This window comes from Magnolia sinica, chromosome 19, assembly GCF_029962835.1.
Source record: "Magnolia sinica isolate HGM2019 chromosome 19, MsV1, whole genome shotgun sequence".
Taxonomy (NCBI): Eukaryota; Viridiplantae; Streptophyta; class Magnoliopsida; order Magnoliales; family Magnoliaceae; genus Magnolia; species Magnolia sinica.
Genome location: NC_080591.1, coordinates 10234149 through 10248166, shown reverse-complemented (window position 1 = coordinate 10248166; position 14018 = coordinate 10234149). Strand labels below are relative to the sequence as shown.

At 47.4% G+C, this 14018-nt stretch overlaps 1 protein-coding gene across 1 annotated transcript; it reads left to right on the top strand.

Moving 5' to 3' along the window:
• LOC131235670 (glutamine--tRNA ligase) lies at window positions 1-13735 on the top strand. Its single transcript, XM_058232952.1, has 6 exons — window positions 1-78; window positions 1977-2058; window positions 2260-2366; window positions 2800-2889; window positions 2976-3100; window positions 13379-13735. Exons 1-5 carry the CDS (start codon window positions 1-3, stop codon window positions 3075-3077), a joined length of 459 nt encoding a protein of 152 aa, XP_058088935.1. The 3' UTR covers window positions 3078-3100; window positions 13379-13735.
• Window positions 13736-14018: the final 283 nt, after the last annotated feature.

The window sequence follows — 14018 nt, the reverse complement described above, 5'->3', positions numbered from 1 at the left end:
ATGGATGACTCGAAAGTTGCATTTTCTCTCATCATAGATGAGGGAGATCCGCCTACTTTTCAGGAGGCTCTCGACGATGTAGATGTCGAAAAGTAGAAAACAACAATGCATGACGAGATGAATTTCATGTACAAGAATGAGATGTAGGAGCTTGTGGAGCTTCTCGTCGCCTTCCGTTCGACTCGAAACTTCATATATGGCTTGAGGACCATAAATTAACTGTACACGTCAAATTTCAGCCATTGGATCCTTGTGAAAGTGGCCCAACGAATAGATCAGCCCCTTAAATCCTGATTTGGGGCTTGCCTGATATCTGGATATGCTTCAAATTCGGTTTCATCCCCTTAAATGAGGTGATAAGACGGATGGTCGGAATGGATTTCTCATAAACATTACATTGGACCCCACATGTACATCGCACATACATGGGGTACACGTGCGCGCTAGACTCGTACTAGAATGCAAGAGGTCGGTCAGCGCCCGCTGACTGACTCTTTGCTTCAAAGATCCAAGAACGCATAGCGTCCTCATGCTGTCTGTCAGTTTTGGCTAGTGGGCCCCACCCATCATCCAAATGGATGATCCGGACCGTCCATACGACAAGAGGGGGTTACAACCCCCGCCATGGTGGCCTTTTGGTCCCTTGTGCACGTACACACGTGTATCGTCAGAAAACGCAGGGTGAACGACGAAATGATTTTATACAGTGGACCGCACTAAAACTCGACCAAAACCACTCCTTTTCGACTGAAATTTCACCACGGGGTGAATTTTGCCGAAAACTTCACCATGGGCCCCACCGAACATGTCAGTGCAATGAATTTCGCAGGCTACGCCATCCGTGAAAATCGGCCGTTGTGGGCCATTCGGTGATCTTCGGATCAATGATCCGGACCGTCCAAAAGCTCCAGAAGGGGGTCTTTACCCAACCATGAAGCCAGAATGGGGTTCTTGGATGTCATTCGGCCGAAAAGTCACTCCAAACGCAATTGAGTTGCGTTTTCGTTGTGCAACATGCGTTGCTGCATAAGGCTACGCACACCTCTCCACCGCCTGCATTACCTGTATAAGAGAGAAGAGAGAAGACATCCAGACATCCAAATCTTAGACGTGAAGCACAAGAGAGAGAGGGAGATTAGAGTTTTTTTGTTTTAGTTTTTTAGTTTTTTTTTTTCCTTCCTTTTCTTTTCTTTTAAGAATTAGGTAATCATGCCTGTGGTTAGCTAACGTCTTAGCTAGGACTAAGAGGTGAAGCTTGTGGAGTGATGAGACTGATTCTACGACTTTGATTATTATTTTGAACTGGTTTTAATTATAGTTTGATTAAAGAATGCTTTTAATTTTTAATGGTTTGTTGTGACTGAAATTATAATAGATCCGTGATGGCTTTGAGTATTTCCTTTTCTTTATTATGGTTATGAAATTAGGAAGCCCTGTTGTTCACCATCACCCCTTGGACATTATTGGATGGCAGAACTCTTCCAAACATTCATACATCACTCAAATTGGCTGTGGATTGGTTTAATTCTGTTGTTTGCTTTGTCTCATGGGCATGGTCTTGTAATGGAATCCATTCTAATTTACATCAGTCTTATCTCTTGAAAACTAGATTAAAAGAAGTTCAGATTGATTTTCATGGTTATATCTTCCAACTGGATGAAAATGGGACTCAAAGTTTAGTTGAGTTCATGAATCGAGCGTAGATCTCCCTGATCTCTACAAGTGGATCCTTGGCACCCTAGTTTCCTACCTTTGATTTCTAGAAATTTTAGATTAATATTTTCACCATTATTTCCTCATATTCATTCAATTTAGATTTCATCTTATTCTAGTTCTAGTTATGATTATTTTCAGATTATATACAAGGTTCAGTCCCTGTGAATTCGACCTCGGTCTTACTGAGTTTATTACTGCATCACAACTCTATACTTAGGGTATGAACAGTTATCTTTTCATTGTCCGTGCCCTTGCCTCAGGTTCCTTTCACAGATGTTGTTTACATTGAGCATTCTGATTTTCGGACAAAGGATTCAAAAGACTATTATGGGCTTGCTCCTGGTAAATATGTTCTACCAAGGCGTGTGTTTCCCATGTTGCCCTCTCAGAAATTGCTTGCTAAGAGTATTGTATGGCTGCTGATTGAAATAATCAGTTCACTATCCTAATGACAGGAATTATTGTGTCCTGTGCCACTGTTAAAGTTTTCAACAGTTTTTCCTTCTAACTACCGTGGCTTTTCGTGCATTTGTATTCATGCAGATAACGCGTTCCCTCTAAAATGCACCGAAGTTGTATATGGGGATGATAAGGAGACCGTAATTGAGATCCGTGCTGAGCATGATCCTTCCAAAAAGACAAAGCCCAAGGTATTGGTCCTCCCGGTTGATCTTTCTGGGGCATTGCATTAAATACTTAATCGGAAGATGTGATTTTTCTTAATCGACCCAGCAATGGCAGTAGTGGGGCCCAATTTTCAGTTGTTTAAATGACTCATATAGTGAGGCATATCATTGAATGGGCCGTACTCCAATGTCCCATATCAAATGATCAAAACCATATGACTACTGGCTTGCAAGTGGATGCTTAATGCCACGGCCCATATTTAATTGAAAGGGGGGTGGCGGGTGATGGGGCGCACCAAAATGAATGGTTCAATCACAATAAGGTGGGACCTATGTGTACAATTTTGGGAGCAGATCCAATTGCTTGATCTAACAATGTATACTTATTTATCTTTCGCTGTATAAGTAGCACACTTCAACAATGGAAATTCATGACACGATTGAATTTTTTTGGTAGGGTGTTCTTCATTGGGTAGCGCAACCTTCTCCAGGGGTTGAGCCTCTTAAAGTGGAAGTCAGGTTGTTTGACAAACTATTCCTTTCCGAGGTGAGTGGGTAGCGCATCCTTCAGGTTCACAAAGTCATCACCAATCTCATCCATGACTCACTGCCCATTCTTATTTATTGCATCAGAATCCTGCTGAACTTGATGACTGGCTAGCTGATCTGAACCCACATTCCAAAGAAGTGATACCCGAATGCTGCGCCCACTCTCGCGAATCCTGTAATGGGTGACAAATTTCAGTTTGAAAGACTGGGTAAGCTTGAGTCCTGTTTTAATTGATTGCTTATTTAGACGTTGACCATGAGGAATTGCTCTGAGTCTGCTCTCCATGTGCACTAATCAACAGTTTGTAGGGTTTTTACCATTTACTAAATGGTACTTGATGGCAGTTTATGATCATCTAATCAATGATTCTAAAGAGTGAAGGACAATCCAAGCAGTAACCTGTTGGATAGATTGTCCAAAGTTGATGTTTGGATCTTTCCTGCAACTAAATGGTGTATTCCTAACCATTAATTGGTTGGTTAGGTCTATCAATCAAAGGAATTCTTGATAAATATGGCCAGTCCAAGGTTTGTCCCTCAAGATGGACCTTCCAGATTGATGATTGGACTTCTCTGTTTTAATCAATCTTAACTGCCTTCATGGAGTGGGGCTAGCTACAATGCTTACTGTTGGGGACAAAAGATACAGAGTTCGGAGACTCGGACTTAATGCCTCGGGTCGCCAAAGGATGTGTCAGATCCATGGCATGGTTCACTAAACCTAGACAGAAGTTAAGTCGGTTCGGACGACACATCAGCGATCCGGGCATGCATCGGGCCTATCTTCTTATCAGATCGGCCAGCGCAAGATAAAGCCTCATCCCGAATATCTCGGGATAAGATCCCCGACCCCGAAGCTCACGGGATCGGATGAAGACTGGAGATGGGCACGATCCTGTCTCCATGATATCAGGAGAGGACCCCGCACATGATATCAGGAGGAGAATCCTCGTACGATTAAATGCTCCGGCAGCTATAAAAGAGGAACCTCCATCGTCTTGTGAGGTAGGCAAAAAATTCTTTCTCAATACCCCTCAATACATTTAGACCCAGAATCCAGGCCTAACTTTGGCATCGGAGGGTCCCCTGCTCAAGCCAGGGTCTCCTTTGTCATCTTTCCGTGCAGGTATACGAAGGTCTAAGAGGACGAACCAGATTTTTGCATCAACAGTTTGGCGTCGTCTGTGGGAACCGTACAAAAAAGCCATCTCATATTTTTATATTGAATTCCATGGTGACGACTAGAAGGACGGTCCCAGAAGAAGATTTGAACGAGATTGCGATTACAAGGCCAGCGGGTCCAGTCGCGGTCCCCGCAGCCCAGAACCCACCTAACAACCGCCAACGAGGAGCGACCAGAACAAGCAACAATCAGCGGGGTCGCAACAATGGGCGGTTGGACCAGGAGGTTCAAGAAATCCGGTCTGATATGAATATGATGAAGCAGATGCTGGAACGAATGTATCAGCAGCAAATCCAGCCACTCCCGCATCCTCAAGGGGAGACAGCGCACGTACCGACTGTGGCGGTTGATCCTCAACCTTCCGCGCCGCAGTCCTTCCGGCCGAGCCAACCCCAAGGCGAATCAGAACCATCTCCGGCGCAGTCGGCCAACGCTTCCCTGCCCCCGACCGATCTTCGACACGAGATAGAGCGAAGAAGGCGCAACCGCCCTTCCATGGAAGGCACGACAGAGAGCAGTGAACCTTGGAAAGCCGATATTCAAAATTTTAAAAGAGAAGTACGGGAAGAAATGGCGAAAGAGATGACGAATATGAAGCATGACCGGAATATGTATTCGACCAGATCCGAGGCAAAGGCGTCCCCCTTTGTGGACTCGGTAATGAAGGCTCGGTTGCCCGAGAGGTTTCGATTACCTCAAATCACTCCTTTCACCGGCAAGACCGACCCGACGGAGCATATCGAATGCTTCAGAACCTATATGGAGCTCCACGATGCCTCGGATGCAGTAATATGTCGGGCCTTTTCTCTTACATTGACCGATGTAGCTCGATTGTGGTTCAAACAGTTGAAACCAAAGTCCATCAGCTCATTCGTTGAGCTGAACGACGCCTTCCTCACCAACTTCATCGATGGAAAAAAGAAATTGAAGCCCCCTGCACATCTGAACAACATAGTTCAAAAGCAGGGGGAACTATTGAAAGATTATATCAAGCGTTTCAATTTCGAATCCCTTCAGGTTCGAAAACATTAAGAAGAAACGGCTCTCAATGCGCTCATGCAAGGAGTTAGAGATAAGCCATTCCTGGCATCTCTAGACAAAACTCCGCCCGATACTCTGGTAGAATTTATGGCACGGTCGGATAAGTATGCAAACGCTGAAGAAACGCGAATTCTGCGTGAAACTAAAACTTTGGTCAAAGAGTCGGCCAAAAAGGAAGCCGACTCGGCCGGAGGAAGGAAACGCAAGGATGATCAAGCGCATGATGAGCGAAGGTGAGGCAAACGACCAAATCGAAGATTTTCTACATATACCCCCCTGAACAAGACTCAGGAACAGGTATTGATGGAAATCAAAAGCGAAGGTTTTGTCAACTGGCCCAGTAAGCTCAGGAGTAATCCTAATCGGCGGGACAAGGATAAATACTTCCATTATCACCATGATCACGGGCATAACACAAGTGATTGCCGTCACCTAAAGGAAGAGATCGAACGACTCATAAAGGACGGCCGACTCAAAGAACATGTGGTTAAAGCTGAGGGACGTCCGACCGAGAGTCAGCCTATGGAAGAAATCCGGATAATTATCGGTGGTCCGCGAGGTGGGGGCGACTCAAACAATGCTCGAAGGAATCATGCGAGAAAACTTAGTCAGCCTAAGTCCGAGCTTATGATTATAGATCAGCCACCGAAGGAGAAGAAAAGGGAAAGATATTGTATTTCGTTCACAGAGGAAGATGCCCGAGGTATCTATCACCCCCACGATGACGCATTGATTGTCACCCTGACTATCGCTAACCGAAAAGTGTTCCGGATACTCGTCGATACGGGGTCATCTGCAGACGTGTTGTTTACTCAGGCGTTCGACAAAATGGGGATCGAACGATCCATGCTACGCCCGGTTCGGACCCCGTTAATCAGTTTTTCCGGAGGACAAGTACTGCCCGAAGGGATTGTCTCGTTACCACTCACTGCTGGTAGTGCCCCACATCAGACAATGATGATGGTTGAATTCTTGGTCGTCGATCAACCCTCAGTATACAACGCAATACTCGGCCGACCTTCATTGAGTCTCCTCCAGGCCGTGGTATCCACATACCATCTTTCACTGAAATTCCCGACTGAGTCGGGAGTAGGAATTGTCAAAGGAGACCAGCAAGATGCGAGGCGTTGTTACATGGTAGCTGTAAAGGGAACCTCCGACAAAAGTCCGATCAACATATCAACGATCGAATCATTGGACCCTCGGGGCGAGAGTCATGAACGAGGGCAGCCGCTCGAAGATCTTATCTCAATCCCCTTGGTCGAAACAGATGGATCCAAGATGGTACGAATTGGCTCGTCTTTACAGCCCCCCTTGAAAGAAAAGCTGATAGCCCTGCTCCGTAGGTACGCCGACGTATTTGCCTGGTGTCATGAAGATATGCCCGAGATCGACCCCTCTGTGATGACTCACCGACTCAACGTCGATCCGTCATATCGACCGATCCGACAGAAGCGACGACCGCTCGGCCCTGAACGATACGCCATCATTGAAGAAGAAGTCAACAAACTCCTCCAGGCTAATTTCATAGAAGAAATACACTATCCAGAATGGGTCGCGAATGTCGTGCTTGTAAAGAAATCCAACGGGAAGTGGCGAGTCTGTATTGACTATACTGACTTAAATAAAGCCTGCCCGAAGGATAGCTTTCCGCTTCCGAGGATAGACCAGCTAGTAGATAGTTGGACATGAGCTCCTTAGCTTCATGGATGCATATTCAGGGTATAATCAAATTGCAATGCATCAAACAGATAAATCAAAAACTACCTTTGTCACCGACAAAGGCCTTTATTGTTACCGAGTGATGCCATTTGGTCTGAAGAATGCCGGTGCAACTTATCAAAGATTAGTTAACAAAATCTTTGCTCGGCTTATAGGCCGAACCATGGAAGTATACATTGACGACATGCTCGTCAAAAGTATACACGCGGCAGATCATGTGAATGATTTGGAAGAAATGTTTCTCATCCTACGGAAGTTTCGGATGAAGCTGAATCCGAGTAAATGTGCTTTTGGGGTGGGCTCTGGAAAGTTCCTCGGTTTCTTGGTTAGTCAGCGAGGAATAGAGGCAAACCCTGAGAAGATAAAGGCTTTGATTGATATGAAATCCCCTAAAACCATTAAGGACATCCAAAGGTTGACTGGACGAGTCGCAGCACTTAATCGGTTCCTGTCCAGAGCCACTGATAAATGTCTCCCTTTCTTCAAACAGTTGAAAGGAAGACAAACAATGGGTTGGACGGAAGAATGTGAAGCGGCATTCTAACAATTAAAATCATATCTCGGTTCTCCACCTCTCTTATCAAAACCCGAATCAGGAGAGTCCCTGCTCCTTTACCTAGCAGTATCCGAGGTAGCGGTTAGCTCGGCTTTGATACGAGAATCCGAAGGAAAGCAACTGCCAGTTTATTACGTCAGCAAAGCGTTATTGCCAGCAGAAACGAGATACCCAAGCTTGGAAAAAGTTGCCTTGGCTTTAATAACTTCCTCTCGCCGACTCAGGCCGTATTTCCATGCCCATACCATCATCGTGATGACCGATCTTCCGCTTCGCCAGGTATTGCAGAAACCAGAAGCTTCCGGCCGACTCACGAAGTGGGCTATCGAACTGAGTGAGTTCGACATTCAATACAGACCGAAGGTAGCAATCAAAGGGCAAGCCGTAGCTGATTTTATTGCCGAGGGAACACCACCAACCGAACTCCCGGTCAACGATATGCCAAAGGATGTTGCAGTTCCAACAACAACCGCTCCCCCGACCCTACCCTACCCTGCCCTATTCCCTGGAAACTGTTTGTCGACGGTTCTTCCAACTCGAAGGCAAGTGGGGCTGGAGTTGTGCTGGAAACCCCCGATCATACCTGTATACAGTATGCCTTACGACTTGGATTCCAAGCGTCGAACAATACAGCAGAATATGAAGCATTGTTACTCGGCCTCCGACTCGCCGCTAGCATGGGAGTCACGCACCTAAGTGTTTTCAGCGATTCTCAGTTGGTTGTTAATCAAGTTACCGGTGTATACCAGACACGGAAAGACCAATTAAAAGCATACATGGAGAAAGCGAAAGAACTTATCAATGGATTTCACCTCTGTCGTGTCACTCGGATCCCTCGTACAGAAAACGGCAAAGCCGATTTATTAGCAAAGCTCGCCTCCACTGATGAAGATGATATACCCAGGTCCGTCCCTGTCGAATACGTCGATAAGCCGAGTATAAATGAACCAATTAGCGAGGCCGTCAATGCAATCGACTCGGAACCATCCTGGATCGATCCAATCCACCAATACATTGACAAGGGAAAGTTGCCTGAAGATCGTGCCGAGGCTCGACGAGTTAAGATTCGAGCCTCCCCTTACATCATACTCAACAGAACCCTCTATAAGAAAGGTTACTACGCTCCGTTGCTGCGGTGCCTCAAACCCAGTGAGGCGAACTATGTATTACGTGAAATCCATGAAGGAATCTGCGGAAACCACTCTGGAGGGCGATCTCTCGCCCACAAGGTCCTACGACAGGGATATTACTGGCCCACTATCCAACACGACGCTCGCAAGCTCGTCCAAAAATGCGACAAATGTCAACGGTTCGCGGCAATTCCGAGGCAAGCCCCCGAGGCAAGCCCCCGAGGCACTGACGTCGATGACTGGTCCCTGGCCCTTCGCACAGTGGGGTGTCGACATTATAGGTCCACTCCCTATGGGAAAAGGTCAGACCAAGTTTGCTGTGGTAGCAATGGATTATTTCACGAAGTGGGCCGAGGCAGAGCCGTTAGCTAAAATAACCGAGTAGAAGATCACCGAGTTTGTATGGAAAAACATTATCTGCCGATTCGGAGTACCCCGTGCCATTATTACATACAATGGAAGACAATTTGATAATAGGAGCTTTCGCGAGATGTGCGACAACCTCGGAATCAGAAACGCCTATTCTTCACATCATCATCCTCAAACTAACGGACAAGTTGAGGCGGTTAACAAGATTATCAAGCAACATCTTCGGACCAAGCTTGATCGGGCCAAAGGAGCATGGGCCGAAGAGCTCCCGAAAATTTTTTGGGCTTAGCGAACTACAGCTCGAACCGCCACATGAGAAACTCCCTTTTCACTCGCGTATGGCTCGGAAGCCGTCACTCCCATTGAAATCGGATCTCGAATCACTTCGTTCAATGCGGAAGAAAATGAAGAACTCCTTACACTCGGCCTCGACCTTCTGGACGAACAAAGGGAAGTGGCGCGGTTGCGCAGGGAGGCACGGCAACGACAAGTGGCTCGGTTCTATAATACCCGAGTTAAGATCAGGAGGTTTCGAATGGGAGATATGGTTCTCCGAAAAGTATTTTCCAATACCAAGGAATTTGATCGGGTACGTTGGGACCCAATTGGAAAGGACCCTATATCGTCTCGGGCACCATCCGACCAGGAACGTATCGGCTAGAAGATTTAAATGGACAATCATTGCCTCATCCTTGGAACGCTGAGCACCTCAAGATTTACTATCCTTAGCTCGGTACTCAATGTTTAAAGACTCTGAATTAAGAAAGATTAAAGCCAAGTCAAATGAATAAAACTAAACGTTTTCTTTCATTCATCAACCACATGTGAGTACAACATGTAAATACATCGATTTAAAAAAAAAACACAAGGGGCCCTGGTTACTGTCCTCCGGGAGGAACGGTACCCGAAGCATTCTCGCATGTACCGGCCTCATCCCTAGCAGTGACTTCAGCAGCGGCGTCCGGATTCTCGGATTCCGAGGCTCCTCCACCCTCGATTTCCGAGAGATCAAGGTTAGGAAAAGATTTCTTTATGTCTTTGACACATTCCAGAAATCCGCTTTGGAACAAGCGATCCCTCTCATCCTCGAACTCCGCTGACTCAAGGAAAGCTTGGACGGCTTGGTCCCTAGCCTTCTCAGCCTCTCGAGTCTTCTCGTTGGCCTGCTGAATATGCCTCGCCGCCTCAAGCTTAGCCCGAGCCAAGTCATCTGCGCAAGAACCATAGACTGCGAGAACTCGTCGGTTCTCTTCTTCAGCTCTGGAAAGGAGAGCCAATACCTGAGTAACCTCGGCTTGCGCTTCATCAAGGGCTCTCCTGGAGAAAGCCGCCTCTGCTTTTGCGTCTTCGGCAGCTTTCCGGGCAAGGGCCGCCTCGCCTATCAGAACGCCGACCCGAGTTTCGGCATCCTCGCGTCGCCCTTCGGCTTCCGACAGAAGAGTCTGCAGCCGATGAGTCGAAGATAACTCTTTACTGGCCTTAACCAAGTAGGGAGCGAATTCAAAAAGCACCCTTGCTGCATGGCCGATGGTTTGTGATGAAGGAGCGTTGTAGAGACTGATGAACTCTCTTTCGCTCCCATGGGCTAAGGCCCAGGGAACCATCCCCGACACCACCTTCTGCAGGACAGACGGCCCTTCTTGGTTCGTTTCCTCCCCTCTGGAGGATGCAGTCCTCGTCTCTTCTTCCCCTCTGGAAGACGCAGCCCTAGTCTCTTCCTCCTGTCTCGGAACATCCGTCGCAACGTGTCCCGAGTCAGGTGCCGCCTGAGGTTCCGAGGCTGCGGCCACCGTCACTTCCACCATTTCTTCCGGGTCAGAAATTACGACGACGGTAGGGACAGAAGAACTCGCAGGCTCCTTCTCCTTCCGCACCACTCTTTGTCTCTTCGGCGGCCGAGGCTCCGACAGAAGAACTGATCGCGGAGGAGCCTTTAACTTCGAAACCGCCCTAAGAGGAGGACGAGCTCCAGTCATTTCCGAGGGGGCCGATTCGGGAACAATCCTGAGATGGGGTCGAGCTTCGGGCAAATCTAAAAATAATAAAAAAAAAAAACCAAGTAAGTCAGGAAAAATTCAGAAGATACATGAAGATACATTTTCGATTACCTGTGACGGCCGAGTCTAGACCTGCGAGATGAAGATGCTCCGGCTGTAAGAGCACCTTCCAGGACCTATCTTCCGGATCCAACGTCCTCAACTCTTTGATCCGAGCCGAAACACTGGAGCCGAGCTTTTGCCGCTTCTTCGGAATATCTGCCAGACACAAGCCCGTCAGACTCAGAATATTACAAAAATAAAGAAGGGCAAGAGAGAAGACCCAAGTCACCTGCTCTCTGGAACGCCCGAGGAACACGAGCCTCGCTGGACCCGGACTCAGCCGTCTCCCAGCGACCACAGGCCCAAAACCAACGTTCTCTCCAATGTTTGTTGGAAGTGGGAGGGTCAGTTATTAGGGAGCCACCTCCGCCCCGCCAAGCAGCGAAGACATAAAAGCCGGGGTAGTTCGGGTTCATGCGCACTTGGTATAAGTGGAGAAATTCGTCGACTGTTAGCGGTGGCTGTTCCATCTCAGCCCACAACACCGCACACCCGAATAAGTTCCTCCACCCATTCGGAACTATTTACCCCGGGGCAATCTGAATACGAGATAAAACTCCCCGGACAATGGCCTGAATGGGCAGACGCAAGATGCATTGCATCGAGACTTGGTAGATCGCGACCGCCCCAGCAGGAGGATGATCCGGCAAGTCATTCGGACGGGGGAGATAAGTGATAACCGATTCGGGGATGTGATACCCGATTCGGATTCTGTTTAAATCCGCCTCAGTTAAAGCTGAAGGAACCGGGCCGCTTAGATCATCCCCCGATCCTTCTCCTTCAGACTCGGCGTGTACCGACTTATCAACAGGAACCGGCCCAGAGGTTCCCTCGGCAATCAATATTTCCTCTTCCTCCTCCTCTTCTTCCTCCACGCCCCTTGGAAAATTAGGCCTTCCCGGGCGGGTTATTAAAGACGACCCACCACGAGAAGGATCAACGGAAGCAGGGCGCTCCGCTGGAGCTTCAGTGACCCTCTTAGAAAGAAAAGCAGCGTTCGCATCAACTGCTATCTCTGTCAGTAAGGAAGGCGATTCCGCAACATTCCAAAAACGTTGCGCTTCGCCTTCATCTCCGGAAACTCTCTCCTGGGGACTTCGAGAACCTCTAGCCGCCATTATCACTAAATAAAGAGGAAGGGGAGACTCACCGGAGGGAGGAAGGAAAACGGAAATGGCGAAAGGAGCCGCTGACAGTTAAGAAAGAGGAAAGGAAGAAGATGAAAGACCGAAAAAGCTCCAAAGGAAATGCAAAGCGGGAATGGCAGTAGAAGTTCGAAATGCTGGACCCCCACCATTTTATAAGATTGCTATGTGGCGGAAGCGATTAATGGGGAAATGATTCGACGCCTGCATCGACTCCCCCACTCGACACGTGGCGCACGTCGACTGACGACAATAATGCCCTTGCTACGTGTCCAACCCTCATTGGCGGGGTGAGCGATTTGACGGCTGTCGGCGCATGCGATGTCAGAAACTGAACTGTCTCCCGTCAAAGGCGACACAGAATGCATTAAATGACTACTTATTGTCTCGGACTAAGTTATGAACCGACTCAAAACTCGCTACTCCTAAGTGTCATATGAAACACACGGAGTAAGGGGGCTTACTGTTGGGGACAAAAGATACAGAGTTCGGAGACTCGGACTTAATGCCTCGGGTCGCCAAAGGATGTGTCAGATCCGAGGCATGGTTCACTAAACCTAGACAGAAGTTAAGTCGGTTCGGACGACACATCAGCGATCCGGGCATGCATCGGGCCGATCTTCTTATCAGATCGGCCAGCGCAAGATAAAGCCTCATCCCGAATATCTCGGGATAAGATCCCCGACCCCGAAGCTCACGGGATCGGATGAAGACTGGAGATGGGCACGATCCTGTCTCCATGATATCAGGAGAGGATCCCGCACACGATATCAGGAGGAGAATCCTCGTACGATTAAATGCTCCGGCAGCTATAAAAGAGGAACCTCCATCGTCTTGTGAGGTAGGCAAAAAATTCTTTCTCAATACCCCTCAATACATTTAGACCCAGAATCCAGGCCTGACTTTGGCATCGGAGGGTCCCCTGCTCAAGCCAGGGTCTCCTTTGTCCTCTTTCCGTGCAGGTATACGAAGGTCTAAGAGGACGAACCAGATTTTTGCATCAACACTTACAGTGAAGGCTAATGCTGTTGCTCATACATGCTTCTGAGCATGATTCTTTCTTGGATTTGTTCTTCGGGTTGAATTTTAATTAATTAATTTATAATTTTTTTGTTATTATTATGATCATCATCTAAGCTTTATCATGACTAATTGGGGTCGGCTACACTAATCCTTTTCTGCCATTCCACCCTATCCAGGAAATTAATTAACTTCTGATATGCCGTGTTACTCTTGTTCCAGGCTACTTCTCTATCGATCCAGATTCTAGTGCGGAAAAACTCGCCTTCAACAGAACTGTTACTCTTCGCGACTCCTATTCAAAAGGTGGGAACAAATAAGTGCCCATGCAAATTTGAACTTTTTTAGCATGAAATACCAACTAATTAATTATGCTGCATGCATCAAAAGCGGTTGTTAGACATGTAAATACTTGGAACAGCTGTTGCTTTCCAGAGCTTCATACAACGTAAAATCATATCACTTTTTTGTTCTTGCGTGTGGGTGTGTGCCAGAGGCTTTGTTTTGTGGGGATTAGGAAACTGAGATTTCTTGCCTTTGCATCAGGCCTGCATTGACAGTCAAGATGAGCTTTTCACCCTTTGTGGATACAGTTCATTGACCGTCATGATGATGTGCTTGTTCAGGGCCTGCTGCTAGGTGCAGGGGCAAAAAAAAAAAATAAAAAAATAAAATCCAGATAGCTTCCTCATCCCCTCCAAATGAATCCCACTGATGGGCAAGTGTTTGCAAGTGTTTGTAAGTGCGCTGGTGGATGTTTGATGGCAATGTACTGAAGCGGCTGATTTGACTGGTCAGGTCCGGAGTTGGCCATTCAACCAGTCAGGTTTTAGCCCCAATTAGGTATGGGTGTTATCTATCC